The sequence below is a fragment of the Heteronotia binoei genome, chromosome 21, assembly GCF_032191835.1.
Source record: "Heteronotia binoei isolate CCM8104 ecotype False Entrance Well chromosome 21, APGP_CSIRO_Hbin_v1, whole genome shotgun sequence".
Classification (NCBI taxonomy): Eukaryota; Metazoa; Chordata; class Lepidosauria; order Squamata; family Gekkonidae; genus Heteronotia; species Heteronotia binoei.
The window spans coordinates 17,255,947-17,278,567 of NC_083243.1; the positions used below are offsets into that span (position 1 = coordinate 17,255,947).

At 47.3% G+C, this 22,621-nt stretch overlaps 1 protein-coding gene across 1 annotated transcript in view; it reads left to right on the plus strand.

The window, feature by feature from the left end:
• Positions 1-22,621, plus strand: part of PRKCH (protein kinase C eta) — a 196,689-nt gene that overhangs the window by 95,625 nt on the left and 78,443 nt on the right. Inside the window, exons 5-9 of the mRNA XM_060262476.1 lie at positions 91-179; positions 4,913-5,042; positions 6,155-6,282; positions 9,634-9,777; positions 10,822-10,995. Of these exons, the coding sequence (XP_060118459.1) occupies positions 91-179; positions 4,913-5,042; positions 6,155-6,282; positions 9,634-9,777; positions 10,822-10,995 (665 nt within the window). The remainder of the gene's footprint in view (positions 1-90; positions 180-4,912; positions 5,043-6,154; positions 6,283-9,633; positions 9,778-10,821; positions 10,996-22,621) is intronic.

Sequence of the window (22,621 nt, forward strand, 5' to 3'; positions counted from 1 at the left end):
CACAGGACTCCACAGCTTAGAGGGGACATCGCTGTCGGGTGTTCTTTTCCGTGGCTTCCGGCAAACCTTCTCTGTCCTTTTGTGTTCCAGTTTGCACATGTGTTGTACACAAGCGTTGCCACCATCTCATTGTAACAGCTTGTACAGGCCAAAAGAACAGCAAGAAGGCGGACACAAAGGTAAAAATCAACCATCACATACATGGGCTGTTTGTGGGTGGCATAGAAGGGTAACCCTTTGCAGTATTACCAGTTTGGGATCTGTGTCACCTGGAGATCAGTTGTAATTCCAGGAGATCTCCAGCCGCCATCTGGGGGCTTGGCAGCTAAACAAGGGAAACACAGCCAAGGTAGAGAAAAACATAGGAGGCTGTGAAAAATTACTGTACAAAGAAAGGATCTAGAGGATCCTTAGTGGAGCATACACTGAACATGAGTCAACAGTGTGACGCGGTGGCTAAAAAAGGCAAATGCAATCTTGGGCTGCATCAACAGAAGTATAGTGTCAAGATCACATGATGTGATGGTATCGCTTTACTCTGCTCTGGTAAGACCTCACCTGGAGTATTGTGTTAAGTTTTGGGCACCACATTTTAAGAAGGGTATAGACAAGCTGGAACGGGTCCAGAGGAAGGTGATGATGGTGAGGGATCTGGAGACCAAGTCCTATGAAGAAAGGCTGTAGGAACTGGGGATGTTTAGCCTGGAGAGAAGGCGGCTGAGAGGTGATATGATCACCATCTTCAAGTACTTGAAGGGCTGTCCTATAGAGGATGGTGTGGAATTGTTTTCTGTGACCCCAGAAGGTAGGACCAGAACCAATGGGTTGAAATTAAATCAAAAGAGTTTCCGGCTCAACATAAGGAAGAACTTCCTGACCGTTAGAGCGATTCCTCAGTGGAACAAGCTTCCTCAGGTGGTGGTGGGCTCTCCTTTCTTGGAGGTTTTTAAACAGAGGCTAGATGGCCATCTGACAGCAATGAAAATCCTGTGAATTTAGGGGGAGGTGTTTGTGAGTTTCCTGCATTGGGCAGGGGGTTGGACTAGATGACCTTGGAGGTCCCTTCCAACTCTATGATTCTATGAACAATTACAACTAGTACAACACAGCTTAATACAAGCATTACACACTCTCCACAAACATTATATCAGTGCTTAATATTGAGTATTTAGATGATGATGATGATATTGGATTTATATCCCGCCCTCCACTCCAAAGAATCTCAGAGCGGCTCACAATCTCCTTTACCTTCCTCCCCCACAACAGACACCCCGTGAGGTAGATGATATTGGATTTATATCCCGCCCTCCACTCCGAAGAGTCTCAGAGCGGCTCACAATCTCCTTTACCTTCCTCCCCCACAACAGACACCCCGTGAGGTAGATGATATTGGATTTATATCCCGCCCTCCACTCCGAAGAGTCTCAGAGCGGCTCACAATCTCCTTTACCTTCCTCCCCCACAACAGACACCCTGTGAGGTGGGTGGGACTGGAGAGGGCTCTCACAGCATCTGCCCTTTCAAGGACAACCTCTGCCAGAGCTATGGCTGACCCAAGGCCATTCCAGCAGGTACAAGTGGAGGAGTGGGGAATCAAACCCGGTTCTCCCAGATAAGAGTCCGCACACTTAACCACTACACCAAACTGGCTCTCTTATTTATGTTAACGGCGTTTAAAGGGAAAGCACCACAATCAACTTTTTAACAACAGTACTAAGAAAAACATGCTAGGTTTGCTAGGTTTAAACAGCAATTACTTCTGTGTGCCACATGCAAAGTTTGCAGTATACTCAACCAACAAAGACGACAGTCCTTGAATTAAGCGTAGGTTTAGAAGAATGAATCAAAGGTTGTTTTTCTGTTGATTGTCCACATGTATAGATTCCATAACGTGGTAACACGCTGCTTACGTTTTCGAACGTCTTCTTCTTTGACCACGTGATTATGTCTCTGGAGCGACATTTATACAACCACATTCAAATGAAACAAGTAATTCACGTTACATAAAATCAAGGTTGCAATTTTACCATCTGGGGACTAGCAACCCATTGTATAGGGAATCCATCTCTCTAACCTGATTTATATAATCTCTACCTCTTGTTTCCTTTCATCTTTTTGCCAGTTTATATATCCACCACATGCGTGTAGTAGGGGAAACTAATTTTGCATTGTTTCGCGGGTGAATCTTTATCAGCAGTTGAGATACTGAATCCTTCTGCTAAGAAAATGAAGTTCTTTTGATTAAAAAGGAGTCAACACTTTCTAACCTAGCCGCTTGAACTGAAACCCATTGTTCTGTTTATCTGTTTGTTTGGAGGGGGGGGGGGGAGACAAGTCTCTTTTCTCTTCTCTGCCTGCCAAAATGAGGCAAAGGTCCAGATAGGGATAAACCAGAAGCACCTGCGTCCATTGAAATGTAAATTAGAGAAGAAGGAGCCCTGTTATTGTTCAGGTTTTTTTCCTCCTCAAGGTTATTTTTGTTTTCCTGAGAAGTCATTGTGTTCCTTTATCTTGTTAAAAGGTAGGGGGAGGGAAAGAGATGGGGAAGAGCTAGGTCTGAAGACATGAGCGGTAACTCACGAAAGCTCCTCCCCTGCCACAAATTTTGTTAGTCTTTACGGTCAGAGTGGTAAAGCAGTCCTAAGCTCTGCTCACGACCTGAGTTCGATCCCGGTGGAAGCTGGGTTCAGGTAGCTGACCTGAGGTTGACTCAGCCTTCCATCCTTCTGAGGTCAGTAAAATGAGGACCCAGCTTGCTGGGGGGAAAGTGTAGATGACTGGGGAAGGCAATGGCAAGCCACCCCGTAAAAAGTCTGCCGTGAAAACGTTGTGAAAACAACGTCACCCCAGAGTCGGAAAAGACTGGTGCTTGCACAGGGGACTACCTTTACCTTTTTAAGGTGCTACTTAATTAATGAATTAATGAATGAGCCCCGTGGTGCAGAGTGGTAAAGCTGCAGTACTGCAGTCCGAGCTCTCTGCTCACAACCTGAGTTCGATCCCGGCAGAAGCTGGGTTCAGGTACCTGGCTCAAGGTTGACTCAGCCGTCTATCCTTCTGAGGGTAAAATGAGTCCCCAGCTTGCTGTGGGGAAAGTGTAGATGTAAGATCTGCATTTATACATACATAAAGATCTTGCGTGTTCAGTATAAATTGCTTTTATCATTCTTATAAAGTTTTCCCCCAACTTTATTTTCTCCATTACTGCAAACATAAAGTCCCAATTCAAATTATCAAAAGCTTTCTCTGCGTCCGCAAAGGATAATGCAACTTTCTTCTCTGAATGTCTTTCATAGTATTCTACAATATTTACAACAGTTCTAATATTGTCTCTTATTTGCCTTTTAGGGAGAAAACCCGCTTGGTCTTCCTTTATAAAGTTTATTAGATATTGTTTAAGCCGTTCTGCTAAGATTCTTGTGTATATCTTATAATCATTGTTTAATAATGAGATTGGTCTATAATTCTTTACATTAGTGACATCTCTATCTTCCTTTGGAATCAACGAAATTACTGCTTCCTTCCATGTATTTGGTATTTTCCCGTTTATTCGTATCACATTCATTAATTTTTGAAGTTTCGGTATTAATTCTTCTTTAAACGTTTTAAAAAATTTTGCCGTAAATCCATCTGGTCCAGGTGCCTTTCCAATTTTCATTGCATTAATCGCTACTTCAATTTCTATTTTTTCAACTGGATCATTCAAAACTTTTTCCATATAATCAGTTAAGGGTAATATTTTAATCTTCTGCAAATATGCTTCTATCTTTTCCTTCTTTTCTTTAACACCTTTAAATAGTTTAGCATAATATTTAAAAAATTCTCTCTTTATTCCTTCTTGATCTACCATCTCTCTTCCATCAGCCACAATTTTATTCATAATTTTACTTTCTCTCTTTTTCTTCAATTGCCAGGCCAAATATTTTCCAGGTTTATTCGTTCCCTTGAAAGATTTCTGTTTTAATTTTTTCAAATTCCATTCCAATTCTTTATTTAACAAATGCCTCATTTGTGCTTGCAATATTGTAATCTCCCTTATAATTTTCTTTTTTTCTGGCCATTTCCTTAATTCAGGGACTACTTTTACCTTTTAAGGTGCTACTGGACTTCTGCTCTTTTCTGCTGCTAGGGTCTTGTGGTAACTTAAAAGTTCTGATGCACAATCCTAAGGAGGTTTACTTAAAAATAATGGCCACTGATTTCAGTGGGATTTTCTCCCAAGTGTTGTCTACACAGACAGATTGTAGCCCCCTAGGGACTCAGGTAGAAGTTTTTCACATTACTTACTGCGTAATCCTTTGAGCTGAGGAGCTGGGAATCGAACCTGGGGCCCTTTGAATGCCAAATAGATACTCTACCACTGGGCAAAGACCCTTCGCAGTTATTTGAGCCATGGCGCATTTGTGCTGAGTGCTTATAACCAAGGAATATTAGCAATGTGCTAATGTGCGCAGGGCTTCTTTTGTAGCAGGGACTCATTTGCATATTAGGCCACACCCACCTGATGTAGCCAATCCTCCAAGAGCTTACAGTAGGCCCTGTAATAAGAGCCCTGTAAGCTCTTGGAGGATTAGCTACATAAGAGGGGTGTGGCCTAATATGCAAAGGAGTTCCTGCTACAAAAAAAGCCCTGGGTGTGTGCAGCCAGCTGGTCCTGCTGGTGGACCTCCTGGTGGCACCTGGGTTTTGACCACAGAGTGTTGGACAGATGGGCCATTGGCCTGATCCAACATGGCTTCTCTTATGCTATTACATTCTCTCTTGTTCTTTCTTTCTTTCTTTCTTTCTTTCTTTCTTTCTTTCTTTCTTTCTTTCTTTCTTTCTTTCTTTCTTTCTTTCTTTCTTTCTTTCTTTCTCATTTTATGCCTCCCCGTGTAACCACCCTTTCCTTTTTTTATTCTTTCCTCCTCAGATTTCCGAACAGAGGTTTGGAATTAACATCCCGCACAAGTTCCGAATCCACAATTACAAAGTGCCGACTTTCTGCGACCACTGTGGCTCCTTGCTTTGGGGCATCATGCGGCAGGGTCTGCAGTGCAAAAGTAAGCTGAAAGCTCTCTGTTTGGTGCCATTCTCATGTGGGATAAGCTTTTCCACTGGGCCTGTGTCCATTTCAGCTAAGATAGTGAAGTTCCGGCAGTTGCGCTCTTCTGGTGTAGCGCTATGCAGACTTGCGCTAGTGTGAAAGCCAAACTAGAGGTTACAAGTTGGCAACCAACGCTCAGCCACTGCAGTTTTGGCTTGCAAAGATGGCAAATGAAGACTCAGCTGCCCCTGCACTACACTCCTGAGCAGGGCTTTTTTTTTTTTGAAGGGGAACTCCTTTGCATGTTGGGCCACACACCCCTGATGTAGCCAATCCTCCAAGAGCTTCCAGGTCTCTTATTACAGGGCCTACTGTAAGCTCCAGGAGGAATGGCTACATTGGGGGGAGTAGCCTAATATGCAAAGGGATTATTGTAAACTCCAGGAGGATTGGCTACATGAGAGGGGTGTGGCCTAATATGCAAAGGGACTACCGTAAGCTCCAGGAGGATTGGCTACATGAGAAGGGTGTGGCCTAATATGCAAAGGGACTACCGTAAACTCCAGGAGAATTGGCTACATGAGAGGGGTGTGGCCTAATATGCAAAGGGACTACCGTAAGCTCCAGGAGGATTGGCTACATGAAAGGGGTGTGGCCTAATATGCAAAGGAACTACCATAAGCTCCAGGAGGATTGGCTACATGAGAGGGGTGTGGTCCAATATACAAAGGAGTTCCTGCTACAAAAAAAGCCCTGCTTCTGGGCAAAATTGGGCCCCAGACCGCTTGGGAACCTTAATTCAAGTCATGGACTGCCCTGTCTTATCATAGGAGGATAATCCTCATCAGAGAAAGAGGGTAACCCGTTCCCAAGCTGGCAACCTGATGATGGCACTTCTGGTGCATACTGGAAGTTAGGTTTAAAAAAAAAGCAGGAAAGCACAGGAACGCAGTTCTGGCTGCCTTGGTATTGGGTGTGTGGTCTAACATGCAAATGAGTTCCTGCTGGGCTTTTCCTACAGAAAAAACCCCTGTGTGAAACAATGGTGACATCAGAGGTGTGGCAGAATTGTCATCTTGGGGGTTGCTCAGTTTGACTCTCTGGTTTTCTTGTTTTGTCTTTTTTTAGTCTGTAAAATGAATGTACATATACGATGTGAAGCCAACGTAGCACCCAACTGCGGGGTGAATGCAGCAGAGCTTGCCAAGACGCTGGCATGTATGGGTTTGCAGCCAGGGAATATTTCTCCCAATGGGGTGAGTCTGTGATTTCCTTTTTCCCCTTTCCCCCCCGTCATTGTATTGCATCATTAAATATCTTCTTCTGTGCTGTAGGGGGTTGAATTGGATACAGAGAAATATATGGGGCAGATCCAACATGAACAGCCACTTATTTTATTACAAGGAAGTTCTGCTGCTCCATCATCTGACCATACAGCTTCAAAAAGCATCCCTTAAGAACATAAGAGCCCTGCTGGATCGGATCAGTGAGGGTTCATCTAATCCAGACTCCTGCCACACAGTGGTCAACCAGTTCCTCTGGAAAGCCAACAGCAGGGCATAGAGGCCAATGCCTTCGTTAGAACATCAGAAGAGCCCGGCTGGATCAGACCAGTGGTCCATCTAGTCCAGCATTCTGTCTCACACAGTGGCCAACTAGTTCCTCTGGAGGACCAACAACAGGGCACAGAGGCTAAGGCCTTCATTAGAACATCAGAAGAGCTTTGCTGGATCAGACCAGGGTCCATCTAGTCCAGCATTCTGTCTCACACAGTGGCCAACTAGTTCCTCTGGAGGACCAACAACAGGGCACAGAGGCTGAGGCCTTCATTAGGACATCAGAAGAGCCCTGCTGGATCAGACCAGAGGTCCATCTAGTCCAGCGTTCTGTCTCACACAGTGGCCAACTAGTTCCTCTGGAGAGCCAACAACAGGGCACAGAGGCTGAGGCCTTCATTAGAGCTCTGCTGGATCAGACCAGAGGTCCATCTAGTCCAGCATTCTGTCTCACACAGTGGCCAACCAGTTCTTCTGGAGGGCCAACAGCAGGGCATAGAGGCTGAGGCCTTCATTAAAACATCAGAAGAGCCTGGCTGGATCAGACCAGTAGTCCATCTAGTGCAGCATCCTGTCAAAAAGCATCCCTTAAGAACATAAGAGCCCTGCTGGATCAGTGAGGGTTCATCTAATCCAGACTCCTGCCACACAGTGGTCAACCAGTTCCTCTGGAAAGCCAACAGCAGGGCATAGAGGCCAATGCCTTCGTTAGAACATCAGAAGAGCCCGGCTGGATCAGACCAGTGGTCCATCTAGTCCAGCATTCTGTCTCATATTGTGGCCAACTAGTTCCTCTGGAGGACCAACAACAGGGCACAGAGGCTAAGGCCTTCATTAGAACATCAGAAGAGCCCTGCTGGATCAGACCAAAAGTCCATCTAGTCCAGCATTCTGTCTCACACAGTGGCCAACTAGTTCCTCTGGAGGTCCAACAGCAGGGCACAGAGGCTGAGGCCTTCATTAGAACATCAGAAGAGCCCTGCTGGTTCAGACCAGTGGTCCCTCTAGTCCAGCCTCCTGTCTCACACACTGGCCAACCAGTTCCTTTGGAGGGCCAACAGCAGGGCATAGAGGCTGAGGCCTTCATTAAAACATCAGAAGAGCCTGGCTGGATCAGACCAGTAGTCCATCTAGTGCAGCATTCTGTCTCACACAGTGGCCAACCAGTTCCTCCTGAGGTCCAACAGCAGGGTACAGAGGCTGAGGCCTTCATTAGAACATCAGAAGAGCCCTGCTGGATCAGACCAGTGGTCCATCTAGTCCAGCATCCTGCCTCACACAGTGGCCAACCAGTTCCTCTGGAGGGCCAATAACAGGCCATAGAGGCCAAGGCTTTCCGTTTATGTGGCCTCTTGGCACTGGGATTCAGAGGTTTACTGCCTCTGTAGACTACATCGGCATAACAGCACATAGCACCCTAGGCAGGCTCCCCCCCCCCCACGCTTCTCTCGCCCCTCCCCACTGTGCTCCACTCACACACCCACCCCAGCTTGCCACGACAATGCTGAGCCCTACTACTGGCTTCTCGCAGCCGCATCTGCGCATTTTGTGAAGAGACGGCTGGAGGAGGCATCTCCCCCCTCCTTTCCAGAACCGGAAGTGAGGGGGGGGGAGCGAAGTCTCCTCCATCCATCCCTTCACAAAATGCGCAGACGTGGCTGCGAGAAGCTGGTACTAGGGCTCAGCATTGTTGTGGCGAGCTTCGAGGGTGGGGGGAGGTGGGCGGTGGGAGTGTGGTGGAAAGGCTGCAAGAGCACAGCAGAAGGGAGGGGGCTGGCGGCAGCGGCAGCAAGGGGGGAGGGAGGCAGATTTATCCAGTTGCCTTGGGCACCAGGGGGAGGGGGAGCCCAATTCGGCGCCCCCTCCCTTCCGGTGCCCTAGGCAACCGCCGAGTTTGTGTAGTGTATGAGCCGGCCCTGTCTGTACATGGAGGCTCCTTTCAGTAACCATGATGAGCAGCTCTTGAAGGACCTCTTGTTCATGAACTTATCTAAATACCTTTTAAACCTACCTGTGCTCATGGCCATCGCTGCATCCTCTGGAATGGATTCTCAGTTCCCTGCCAACTTTCAGTTTGCTACTGAGCAAGATTCATTCTTTTATTCATTTACTTTATTTATATCCTATCTTTCACTCCTATGGGAACCCAAAGCTGCTTACATCATTCTCGTTTCTATTTTATGCTCACAACAACCCTGTGAGGTAAGTTAGGTTGAGAGAGAGTGACAGGCCCAAGTTCATCCAGAAAATTTCCATGGCAGAAGAGGGGATTCAAACCTGAATTTCCCAGATCCTAGTAAGACACTTCACTGCACCTCGCTGGATGTCTCTCTCTGTTTCTGGTTCTTATGGTTGCAGAAATCTGGGGACATCCCCATTTAAAATGATTGCCCAATAAGAACATAAGAGAACCGATGTTGGATCAGGCCAATGGCCCATCCAGTCCAACACTCTGTGGCACACATAAGAACATAAGAGAAGCCATGTTGGATCAGGCCAATGGCCCATCCAGTCCAACACTCTGTGGCACACATAAGAACATAAGAGAAGCCATGTTGGATCAGGCCAATGGCCCATCCAGTCCAACACTCTGTGGCACTCATAAGAACATAAGAGAAGCCATGTTGGATCAGGCCAATGGCCCATCCAGTCCAACACTCTGTGGCACACATAAGAACATAAGAGAAGCCATGTTGGATCAGGCAATGGCCCATCCAGTCCAACACTCTGCATCACACTGTGGCCAAAAAAACCAGGTGTCATCAGGAGGTCCACCAGTGGGACCAGGACACTAGAACCCCTCCTACTGTGGCCACTCCCAAGCACCAAGAATACAGAGCATCACTGCCTCAGACAGAGAGTTCCAATACCATGTGGCTAATAGCCACTGATGGACCTCTGCTCCAGATGTTTATCCAATCCCCGCTTGAAGCTATCCATGCTTGTCTCTGCCACCACCTCCTGTGGCAGTGAATCAGAGTGTTTAACAACTAACTCACCTTTGACGGAAGCAACCTCATAACTTCCTGTCCTTTCCATCACCCTCTGCAGAAACTTGTCTCCAGGTCAACGCTGAAGCGCCAGAAGAAAGAGAGTGTGACGGATGAGAACGGAGTAGCTGAAGTTTCAGCCAGTAGGCTGAAGATCGAGGACTTGCTCTTCATCCGAGTGCTGGGGAAAGGCAGCTTCGGAAAGGTGAGATTTCTTGGTGATGTCCTTGTGGAGGAGCATTTTGGTTCCCGACTTACTACAGCCATGACTTACTGCATATCCAAATGAATGAAACAAAAGAGATCCATTTTTTATACGGTGCACTTAAAATACAAATTTAAAAGCATAGGCCATGAATTTAGATGGAAAGCCACTAGAATCGACTAAGTAGTCTTCAATGTATAATATAAAATATAGATGAATATCCCCCAGTTGACCATGGATGAATACTGACATAAGTGCAGGGCTTTTTTTGTAGCAGGAACTCCTTTGCCTATTAGACCACACATCCCTGATGTAGCCAATCCTCCTGGAGCTTACAGAAGGCCCTGTACTAAGAGCCCTGTAAGGAATTCTAGCAGGACCTCCTTTGCATATTAGGCCACACCCACCCCTGATGTAGCCAATCCTCCTGGAGCTTACAGAAGGCCCTGTACTAAGAGCCCTGTAAGGAATTCTAGCAGGACCTCCTTTGCATATTAGGCCACACCCACCCCTGATGTAGCCAATCCTCCTGGAGCTTACAATAGGCCCTGTACTAAGAGCCCTGTAAGGAATTCTAGCAGGACCTCCTTTGCATATTAGGCCACACCCACCCCTGATGTAGCCAATCCTCCTGGAGCTTACAGAAGGCCCTGTACTAAGAGCCCTGTAAGCTCTTGGAGGATTGGCTACATCAGGGGTGTGTGGCCTAATAGGCAAAGGAGTTCCTGCTACAAAAAAATCTCTGCATGAACACATTAAGCTGCCTTATAATGAATCAGACCCTTGGTCCATTGATGTCAATCTTGTCTACTCAAACTAGCAGCACCTCTATAGGGTCTTAGGCAGAGGTCTTTCCCATCACTAGAAGACCCTGGAGGTCCCTTCCAACTCTATGATGCTTTGATTCTACGACCCACTGCCTTTCCCTTTTAACTGGTGATTCCAGGGATTGAACCTCAGACCTTCTGCACACCAAGGAGATGCTCTAGCACTGAGCCTTCTCTTTCTCCCTCTTTGTCCTCTTCCACTTCCTGACGTATTTAGGTGATGTTGGCTAAAACCAAAGAGACTGGCTATCTCTATGCCATCAAAGTGCTGAAGAAAGACGTGATCCTCCAAGACGACGATGTGGAATGCACCATGACTGAGAAACGGATCCTGACCCTGGCCAGGAACCATCCCTTCCTCACCCAGCTCTTCTGCTGTTTCCAGACACCTGTAAGTTTTCTGTGGCCCTAGAATGCCAGACCAGAACCAACGGGTTGAAATTAAATCAAAAAAGTTTCCAGCTCAGCATTAGGAAGAACTTCCTGACAATCAGAGCGGTTCCTCAGTGGAACCAGGACTGGATCGACGTTTTTTGAGGTGGGGGGGACACAAAATTAAAAAATGGCACCCCCTTATGGGCCATTCTATCTTATGGTCCCATAGAATACAATGGACTCCATACCCAATTTGTCGCCCCCCCTCCATGGGCGCCCAGGGCAAACACCCCCCTCTGCCCCCCCTAGATCTGGCCCTGAGTGGAATAGGCTTCCTCAGGAGGTGGTGGGCTCTCCTTCCTTGGAGGTTTTCAAACAGAGGCTAGAGGGCCATCTGACAGCAATGAGGATCCTGTGAATTTAGGGGGAGATATTTGTGAGTTTAGAGTGGTTCCTCAGTGGAACAGGCTTCCTCAGGAGGTGGTGGGCTCTCCTTCCTTGGAGGTTCTTAAACAGAAGCTTGAAGGTCATCTGACAGCAATGCGGATCCTGTGAATTTAGGGGGAGGTATTTGTGAGTTTCCTGCATTGTAATAATAATAATAATAATAATATATTTTTATTTATATCCTGCCCTCCCCGCCAGAGCAGGCTCAGGGCGGCTCACAACATATAGGAATTACAATTTACAATATAAAAACATTATCTCAATACAATATATATAATTTGCTAATTAAAACCATCAAAATTAAAATTAAAACTAACCTTTACAGTGCAATATTCTAGATGTTCTCCTCAGTAGTTTATGATGGCCGGATATAGTAGACTAAATCCATATTAAGTGAAGGCCATTTGGAAAAGGGTAGTCTTGCAGGCCCTACGGAATTGATCAAGACTCCGCAGGGCCCGCACTTCATCCGGTAGTTGGTTCCACCAGTGTGGAGCCGCGATCGAAAAGGCCCTTTCATGTGTACTCTCCAGTTTGGCCTCCTTTGACCCAGGGATTGTCAACCAATTCTGTGCACCTGATCTCAGTACTCTCTGGGGCACATATGGGGAGAGACGGTCCCTAAGGTAGGCAGGTCCTTGACCATATAGGGCTTTAAAGGTAATAACCAGCACTTTGTAACAAATCCGGTATACAACTGGCAACCAGTGCAGCTTGCGCAGCCCCGGCTGTATGTGCTCCCACTTTGGGGAGTTGTGCAGAGGGTTGGACTAGACGACCTTAGAGGTCCCTTCCAACTCTATGATTCTATGATTCTAAGTATTACTTGCAACTGTTAGATCTTCCTTAAGCTACACTAATCACATTTGTTATAAGGTTAAGCATGTGGATATGGTGGCTATCCAGATCTCCCCTAGTCCGACTTTCTAGCTGAGAAGTTTATGGGAAAAGTAGAGCGGTCACTCCAATTAACATGGTTTCTAGGGGAGAACGCCATAGAACTGGTCCATGTGGTCAGAAAGTAGGAATGTTTTGTAAGGGGGGGCGGGGGGCAAGCATGCCCACCCGCCATCTGCATTTGATAACTTAGTAGTCTCCAGCTTTTCTAGAATGGGAACCTGTGTCTACCAACACAGTCTGGGACTTACCAGTTTGGAAAAGAGATAACTAAAGTGGGGGGGGGGCATGATAGAGGTTTATATGGTGTAGAGAGAGTGGACAAAGAGAACTTTTCCTCCCTCTCGCAAAATAACTAGAACTTGAACGCATCCAGTGAAGCTGATCCAGTGAACCACCATGGGAGCTTGGGAGTCACTGAAACCTCTATGGTAGGGGCATCAACCTCTGAATCCCAGGACAAGGAGGCAACCTCAGGGGAGAGCCTCAGCCTCTATGCTCTGTTGCTGGTCCTCCAGAGGAATTGGGTGGCCACTGTGTGAGACAGGATGCTGGACTAGAAGGACCACTGGTCTGACCCAGCAGGGCTCTTCTGATGTTCTAATGAAGGCCTTGGCCTCTATTTCCTGTTGTTGGCCCTCCAATGGAATTGGTTGGCCACTGTGTGAGACAGGATGCTGGACTAGATGGACCACTGGTCTGACCCAGCAGGGCTCTTCTGATGTTCTAGTGAAGGCCTCGGCCTCTATTTCCTGTTGTTGGCCCTCCAGAGGAACTGGTTGGCCACTGTGTGAGACAGGATGCTGGACTAGATGGACCACTGGTCTGACCCAGCAGGGCTCTTCTGATGTTCTAGTGAAGGCCTCGGCCTCTATTTCCTGTTGTTGGCCCTCCAGAGGAACTGGTTGGCCACTGTGTGAGACAGGATGCTGGACTAGATGGACCACTGGGCTGATCCAGCAGGGCTCTTCTGATGTTCTAATGAAGGCCTCAGCCTCTATTTCCTGTTGTTGGCCCTCTAGAGGAATTGGTTGGCCACTGTGTGAGACAGGGATGGTGGAGTAGATGGACCACAGGTCTGATCCAGCAGGGCTCTTCCAATGTTCTGTACAATCTGCTAGCATTCAAGCAAAACTAGTAGGCAAAGCACCCCCTAGTGGCAGAGAGAGGGAATGGTCAGTGTGAAGGAATACTGTGGAGAATATCCCTGTAACAGAACTTCCACCATGGTTGTCAGTGCTTCTGCAGATCAATGAAAGCAGAGGGTGGAACCATTCCCATGTGGAAGCCACCAGCCTTTCTAAATATTAAGCTGAAGCAAGTCTTGGAAATGGACTTTTGAACTGGTGAAAATACTGCTGGCTACAGAAGTACAAGGAAAGATCTCCCCCACCACCACGCTTCCCAGGCTGTCCGGAAGGCACAGATTTGCTAGACATTCCCTGTCCTTCTCAGCCAGGCTACAGAAGGCAGTGTAACTCATTTGCATATGCCACATTCCCTGATATCAGGGGTGTGGCATATGCAAATGAGTTATGCTACTGAGCTACTGCACCTTTCCCCTACAAAACCTTTCCCCTGGTCCCTCCCAGTCTTGTCTCCCAGGCACCAAGAATTCAGAGCATCACTGCCCCAGACATAAGAACATAAGAGAAGCCATGTTGGATCAGGCCAATGGCCCATCCAGTCCAACACTCTGTGTCACACAGTGGCCAAAACCCAGGGGCCATCAGGAGGTCCACCAGGGACAGAGAACTCCAGGGTCCCTCCAAGTCTTACCTCCCAATCACCAAGAATACAGAGCATCACTGCCTCAGACACAAGAACATAAGAGAAGCCATGTTGAATCGGGCCAATGGTCCATCCAGTGCCACACATAGGGCCAAAATCCAGCTGTCATCAAGAGGTCCACCAGTGGGGACAGAACTCCAGAAGCCCTCCCACTGTACTCCTGGGGTAGAAGAGTTTGTTCCTAAGTAAGTAGAACAAGCAACATTATAAAATGGCGTTAGTCGTGCAAAAGGACAATGTTTCCTTCAATAGCAAGCCAAGTAGTTCCCTGGTGGTCTCCCATCCAAGTACTAAACAGGACTGACTCGACATTGCTTCCAAAACCCAACAAGATCAAGCTAGCCAGGGATCGCTGAGGAAACACCTGACAAAACAAAAAAGGCTTTGCCCACAGGCAGAAGATAGCAGGGGGCAGGGACAGGCGAGTCTCCCTGGGAGAGAGTTCCAGAGTTTTGGTGCCACAACTGAGAAGGCCATCTCCTGGGTTGCCACAAGGGGATCTCCAAGGGCAGGGGATCACCCAGTGTGGGGGGCCCCAACCTGTTGGCACGGAGCAGGCCACCAGGGGGACCCCCAACCCCAAAGAGCTCTGTCATCGCGTGATGTGCCCTGTGCAGTGACATCACCCAGAAATGCCATCATCGTGCAAGGCACATCATGCTACGGAAGGTCTAAGATTCACTGTAAAAGTCTATGGTTGTGCTGGGGACACTCTAGGATTCACGGTTTAAAAAAAAACCAAAACCTATGATACCATAGAGTTTTTTACCACAAATCCTAGAGCGTCCCTGGCATGATGATGTCACTTCCAGGTGACATCATCGCACCGTGCACGAGAGGAGTCCCCTGCCACAGCAGCGTAGGAACTTGGGAACCCTAGTTGCTGCCTGCCTATTTTTAGAAGACGGGAGCACTTGAAGCAAGGGCTGGGAAGGTGACTGTAACAGCCTGCTTCGACAGTTAAAAAGAATAATAGTGTGAGATTAGGAGTCAGGACTGTGACTTCTATACTGAGTGAATTTGGCGTTCCTTCTTTTCAAAAGCTGATCTTTGTGAGACGGCAAGGAGAGCAACTGCCCACTTTTTTTTCCAGCGGCTTTTAATTGCTGCTCAGCTCTGAAATGCTACTCAAAGCTGCTGCTGCTGTTTGGCTTTTTCCACAATCACTTAGCCCTGGGTGTTAGGCCATTAAACCACTTCAGTCTCTGATCCGTTTACTCAATCAAACCAGAGAGTCCACGGCCACCGGAGAGTCATTAAAGACAGTAATGCTTGGGAACTGGGCAGGGGAGCACTTCATCCTTCCAGGAGGTCAAAGATGTCACAATTCAAGGAGAAGCTTTCCAGGGGGAGATGGCAGCTTGAAGCTGCAGGGTTGGGATTTATTTGCATTTTAAGATATACTCCATGTTTTCCTCCATATCCCCTTGTCCCTGGGACACTCTTTGTCTCTGTCTCTCTCTTCCTGTCTTGTCTGTCTCTTTCCCTCTCTCTCTGTCTCTCTCTCTCTCTCTCTGTCTGTCTCATTCCCAACTCTGGATTGGTCATTCCAGGCCTTTTATTGTAGCAGGAACACTTTTGCATATTAGACTACACCCCCGTGATGTAGCCAATCCTCTCGGAGCTTACAGTAGGCCCTGTAAGAAGAGCCCTGTAAGCTCTTGGAGGACTGGCTACATCAGGGGGCGTGGCCTAATAGGCAAAGGAGCTTCTACAAAAAAGCCCTGAGTAAATCCCTGGCAATTTGGGGCTGGAAGCTGGGGAGGACATGGTTTAGGGAGGGCCCTCTGGAAGATCTAACGCCATACAATCCAGCTTCCAAAGCAGGGACTGTAGAAAAGAGCAAGGGTCCAGTAGCCCCTGAAAGACTAACAAAATTTGTGGCAGGGTAGGAGCCTTCGTGAGTCCCTGCTCACTTCTTCAACTAGTGGGAACCTTCTTGGCTTTCATAGTTTTAGACGGCTTGTGACAGCTTTCGATGGCTTGTTCCCGGGTGAGAATCGTTTGTTGAGCAATTGGTTCCAGTCGAATTACACTGTGATTCTAGGGTTGCCAAGTCCAATTCAAGAAATATTTGGGGGCTTTGGAGGTGGAACCAGGAGACATTGTGGGCGGAGTCAGGAGCAAGGGTGTGACAAGCATGATTGAACTCCAAGGAAGTTCTGGCCATCACATTTAAAGGAACAGCACACCTTTTTAAATGCCTTCCATCCATAGGATATAATGAAGGATAGGGGCACCTTCTTTTGAGGCTCATAGAATTGGACCGCCTGGTCCAATCATTTTGAAACTTGGGGGGGTATTTTGGGGAGAGGCACTAGATGCTATACTGAGAATTCGGTGTCTCTACCTCAACAAACAGCCCCCCAGAGCCCCTGATACCCACTGTTCGATTCTCCATTATTCCCTATTGGAATCGTTCTCCATAGGGAATAATAGAGTGCCCAGTAGACATTTCCCTTCCCTTTCCCCCGCCCCCGCAGCTTTCTGATGACCCTAAAGCGGGGGGAGGGACTCCAAACCTGGGGATTGGCAACCCTCTCCCTCTCACACACACACACTTACTGGGTCTGGTTCCTCCACAAGGACATCTGAAAAGAACAGGAATTAGGCTGCTCTCTCTCTCACACACACACACACACTTAGTTCCTGTACTGCTGACCCTTCCCCATGAAGTACTTCCGGCTAAACTTTAAAGGCACACAAACGCACACACATTTTGAAACGGGACCTGTTTTCAGGTTTCTAAACCTGCCCGAGCTCTAGAGGTGCACGGTGGCTGTGGGGGCGGGGCTTCCTGTAAAAGTCAACCTTCTTGACTTTGATAGTTTTAGACGGCTTGTGACAGCTTTCGATGGCTTGTTCCCGGGTGAGAATAGTTCGTTGAGCATTTGGTTCCAGTCGAATTACACCGTGATTCTAGGGTTGCCAAGTCCAATTCAAGAAATATCTGGGGGCTTTGGAGGTGGAGCCAGGAGACATTGGGGGCGGAGCCAGGAGCAAGGGTGTGACAAGCAAAAGCCTGTAAAACTGGGGGATCCCCTGCTGGGACCTGGGGATTGGGAAACCTACGTGATTCTGCGACCATGAAGAAGACCATACTTGAAACATGCGTGTAAACCTAGGCTCAGGGCTTTTTTGAGCAGGAACGCACAGGAATGCAGTTCTATCCAGCTTAACACCAGGGGGTGTGGCCTAATATGCAAATAAGTTCCTGCTGGGCTTTTTCCACACAAAAAAACCCTGCCTTGGATGCGTGTAGTCGCATTATTCTTCGAGAAGACCTGACAGCTCTTTTGTGTGTGTGTGCTGAATTGCATTTACAAGTGATAAAAAAAAAATCTATGGTACCATAGAGTTTTTACCACAAATCCTAGAGCATCCCCAGCATGATGACATCACTTCTGGGTGACGTCATTGTGCTGTGTGTGCAAAGTGCATGCTTAGGGATGCTTAGGGAACTAGAGACTTTTATAGATCTTCTGAGTATACTTCAGTGGATACAAAACTTGGACTTTGGACTTTTGGGTGGAAGTTGGTATAATACATAACATCAGGGGTCATTTTATAGAAAAACAGGTGGTGGAACTCATTAACATAACTGATTAGCATATGCTGCCCCCCACCAGCCCAAAACAACCTGATGAAAGAAAGGAGAGCCCCAGGTGAGTGAGGCCTGCTTGGGCTGGCTAGAGATCCAGCCAGCCCAAGCAGGCCTCACTCACCTGGGGCTTTCCTTGGCCACCCCCCCCAGTCAAAAGTCCAGCAAGCCACCTAAAATCACATAAGAAGTGGAGAAAGGGTGGCGTGGCTTCTCCAGGGGTTAATAAGGGCTGCTGGGGGGCGTGGCAAAGCCCCTGGTGGCTGGCTGGCTGGCTGCCCGCTCTCCTAATCCAGGGATTGTTATGCAGCTGCGCCTACTATTCAGTGGATAAGGTAGATAGGTGGGGAGGAGGAGGGGGGGGCTGTCAGAAGGGTTCAGGAGCTGTGCTCCTGTGAGCTCCTGCTGAATCTGAGGCCTGCATAACATCAAGGACTCAAATTCACATTGGTGTTTGTATTAAGTGTTTATTATTTACAACCATATAAATTGACAACAGCATTGAACGGTGTGCACAGTGATTTTTGCTGCTTTGGTTTTGTTCAAAGGGCTTTTTGCTGGCATTTAATAGGAATGATAGTAGTTGTATATTAGGATATTTAATTAATATAGTAGAGTTTTGCCCAGTCACAGATGCGTGATACCGAGGACCGATGTTCCCTCTAAGCTGAGTTAGTGTGAGCTAGCTCACAGTTTTTTCGCCTCCGGTTCACACACTTTTGTCTTAGCTCAGGAAAAATGGCCCCAGGGCGCACTAATTGATTGATGCAGGAGCTTGCAACTTTAATGCCAGCAGCTCACAAAGTAGAATTTTTGCTCTCAAGACTCCACAGCTTAGAAGGAGTATTACTGTGGAGCGTAAATAAATCTCCCAAGTTTATCGCGAAAAAGGTAAACTTACAAGAGCCACAAGGCAGGCAGGAAGGCCAATAGATGGGGTGAGGGAGGAGAGAGAGAGGTGAAAGGAAAACAACTTTAAATGCATTCTCCAAACTGCTGGCTGGCTTGGCTTGAAGAAGCAATTTATAGAAACAAACGCCTTCTCCAAGCTGGCCGACAGGGCAGTGGGGGCTTTGAGAGCCACACAACGTGTGTGAAAAAGCCACATGTGGCTCCTGAGCCACAGTTCAGCCACCCCTGGTCTTAACTGTGTAACTTTTGTTTTGGGAACAAAGCAGTAGACAAGTGGCACCTTTAAGACCAACTAAGTTTTATTCTGAATGTCAGCTTTCGTACGCTCTTAAGCAGACTTCATCAGACAAAATGGGAACGGCAAGCAGCAATTCTTAAAACAAGTGGGCAGTGTAGAATCATGGGAATGTTTCTAGCAGATTAAAAGAGTCACAAGTGGGGATCTGTGTTTGTTAGTCTAAATCGATGGTGTGTCCTCATTTGGAATACTGTGTGCAGTTCTGGCCACCACACCTCAAAAAGGATATTACAGCATTGGAAAAAATGCAGAAAAGGGCAACTAGAATGATTAAAGGGCTGGAACACTTTCCTTATGAAGAAAGGTTAAAACGCTTGGGGCTCTTTAGCTTGGAGAAACGTCGACTGCGGGGTGACATGATAGAGGTTTACAAGATTATGCATGGGATGGAGAAAGTAGAGAAATAAGCACTTTTCTCCCTTTCTCACAAGACAAGAACTCGTGGGCATTCAATGAAATTGCTGAGCAGTCGGGTTAAAACGGATAAAAGGAAGTCCTTCTTCACCCAAAGGGTGATTAACACGTGGAATTCACTGCCAGAGGAGGTGGTGGCGGCTACACATATATTGGGTTGGACTGGATGGGCCATTGGCCTGATCCAACATGACTTCTCTTATGTTCTTAGTATTAGGACAAAGCAGGGCTGAAAACAACACTGGAGGGTGATAAAAAGCAGACTGCTGTTATAGGTGTGAAGTGCCATAAATCTCGGTGACATTCTGGCTTTGTTAGTTTAAATAGAGGGCATGGTTTCTCGAGAGGTTATAACATCCATACTGCACCTTTCTTAAATCTTCGTTCGCGAAGTCAAGCCTCGGAATCACGCATCTGTGACTGGGCAAACCTCTACTATATTAATAAAATATCCTAATATACAACTACTATCATTCCTATTAAATGCCAACAAAAAGCCCTTTGAACATCCATATAGTTTGCCATAGGATGGGTTGGTATACGCAATAAGAGAAACAGCCAATATCCCCCGTTTGAGCATGTCGATACAAAAACAAGCAAACAAAAAACCCCAAATATTCTGATACACTGTTCTAAAAGAGAGATAATATATTTCTCTTTTTTTGTTTTGGAATTTTGTGGCCAGGGAGGCGGACATGCCCTGCTGCTACCATTTGGGGCCACAAGGTGGCAGGCCAGGCAAGCCTAAAGACTGGAGGACCCATCTGTCAGACTGCTGAGGGGGGTGGGGGGGAATAAACAGCCGCCGGAGTCACATGTTCCGTTTCAATCCCAGAAAAGGTTATCTGAGGCAACGTGGCAGCTGCCACCTTACGGGACCTCGCTGCGATTAGTATTCTTCTAAATGGACAGGCAGCCGAAAGCCTCTTGGACTCGCTGCTTTTATTCTGACAAGTTTCCCTTTAAAAAAAAAAAGATCATGTATAGCTTTCACAGGGGCTCGCTTAGAAGAAGAGGAAGACTGCAGATTTATACCCCACCCTGCTCTCTGAATCAGACTCAGAGCAGCTTACAATCTCCTTTCCCGTCCTCCCCCACAACAGATACCCTGTGAGGTGGGTGGGGCTGGAGAGGGCTCTCACAGCAGCTGCCCTTTCAAGGACAGAGTCTCAGAGCGGCTCACAATCTCCTTTCCCTTCCTCCCCCACAAAAGACACCCTGTGAGGTGGGTGGGGCTGGAGAGGGCTCTCACAGCAGCTGCCCTTTCAAGGACAACCTCTGCCAGAGCTATGGCTGACCCAAGGCTATTCCAGCAGGTGCAAGTGGAGGAGTGGGGAATCAAACCCGGGTCTCCCAGATAAGAGTCTGCACACTTAACCACTACACCAAACTGGTTCTTTGAGCATGAATCACATAGCTGAATCACATATGGGCTCTTAGTATAGGGCCTACTGTAAGCTCCAGGAGGATTGGCTACATCAGGGGTGTGTGGCCTAATAGGCAAAGGAATTCCTGCTACAAAAAAAAGCCTTGACTGTAAGCTGGCAGTATTTTCAACCACCATCACCAGGAGTGGAATTCTAGCAGGAGCTCCTTTGCCTATTAGGCCACACCCCTCTGACGTAGCCAATCCTCCAAGAGCTTACAAAAAAGAGCCTTGTAAGCTCTTGGAAGACTGGCTACATCAGGGGGTGTGGCCTAATATGCAAAGGAGCTACTGCTAGAATTCCACTCCTGGTGATGGTGGTGGAAAATACTGCCAGCTTACAGTCAAGGGTTTTTTTTTTTTTTTTGCATTGCTCTGTAGATTCTACCTGAAATATCCTCCATTCTATATTGATCCCACAGTTAGCAACACCCATAGAGATAGGTCAGGTGCTGGTTGGTTTTTCCATTTGGTGGCAATTGATGTTCTGGCAACTGCGATCATTGTATCTATCAGGTCTTTTGTTTCTTGGGGGATATGTTCCTTGAGGCCAATAGTTCAGCAGTAGGATTTCAGATCTTTCAAGGGGACCCATTTAAAAAAACAGCTACTGTGTCTGCCACAGAATAAAGAACCAACATGGTGTTGCAGTTAGAACATTTGGGGAGACTCAGCCTTGAAGCTTGCGGGGTTGCCTGGGAGACTGAGGCCCCTAATTTGACCCGTGGCGGTTCTTTTACAGTGCGAAATGGTCTTTGGACCTGGTCCTAGTTCCCACTAGTCCTTGAAGCACTTTTTGGAAGGGCAGTTTAGTTTTGTATAGATCCATGTTATGCAGGACATAAGAACATAAGAGAAGCCATGTTGGATCAGGCCAATGGCCCATCCAGTCCAACACTCTGTGTCACATAGGAACATAAGAGAAGCCATGTTGGATCAGGCCAGTGGCCCATCCAGTCCAACACTCTGTGTCACACATAAGAACATAAGAGAAGCCATGTTGGATCAGGCCAATGGCTCATCCAGTCCAGCACTCTGTGTCACACATAAGAACATAAGAGAAGCAGAGCTGGATCAGGCCAATGGCCCACCCAACACTCTGTGTCACACATAAGAACATAAGAGAAGCCATGTTGGATCAGGCCAATGGCTCATCCAGTCCATCACTCTGTGTCACACATAAGAACATAAGAGAAGCAGAGCTGGATCAGGCCAATGGCCCATCCAACACTCTGTGTCACACATAAGAACATAAGAGAAGCCATGTTGGATCAGGCCAATGGCCCATCCAGTCCATCACTCTGTGTCACACATAAGAGAAGCAGAGCTGGATCAGGCCAATGGCCCACCCAACACTCTGTGTCACACATAAGAACATAAGAGAAGCCATGTTGGATCAGGCCAATGGCCCATCCAGTCCAACACTCTGTGTCACACAGTGGCCAATATATGTTTGTGTGTATACACACATATATATACTGTGGCTAATAGCCACTGATGGACTTCTGCTCGATATTTTTATCCAATCTCCTCTTAAAGCTGGCTATGCTTGTAGCCTCCGCCACCTCCTGCGGCAATGAATTCCACATGTTAATCACCCTTTGGGTGAAGAAAAACCTTGGTGGCTCTTGTTCCTCATCCATTCCTGCTTCTACAATGTCCTTGTCAATAGCACTATACTATGAATTTCAGAATCTCAAAGCGGTCACAGTCTCCTTTTCCTTTTCCTTCTCCCCCACCTTACAACAGACACCCTGTGAAGTAGGTAGAGCTAAGGGAGCTCTTACAGCAGCTGCCCTTGCAAGGACAACTCCTACAAAAGCTATGGCTGACCCGAGGCCATTCCAGCAGCTGCG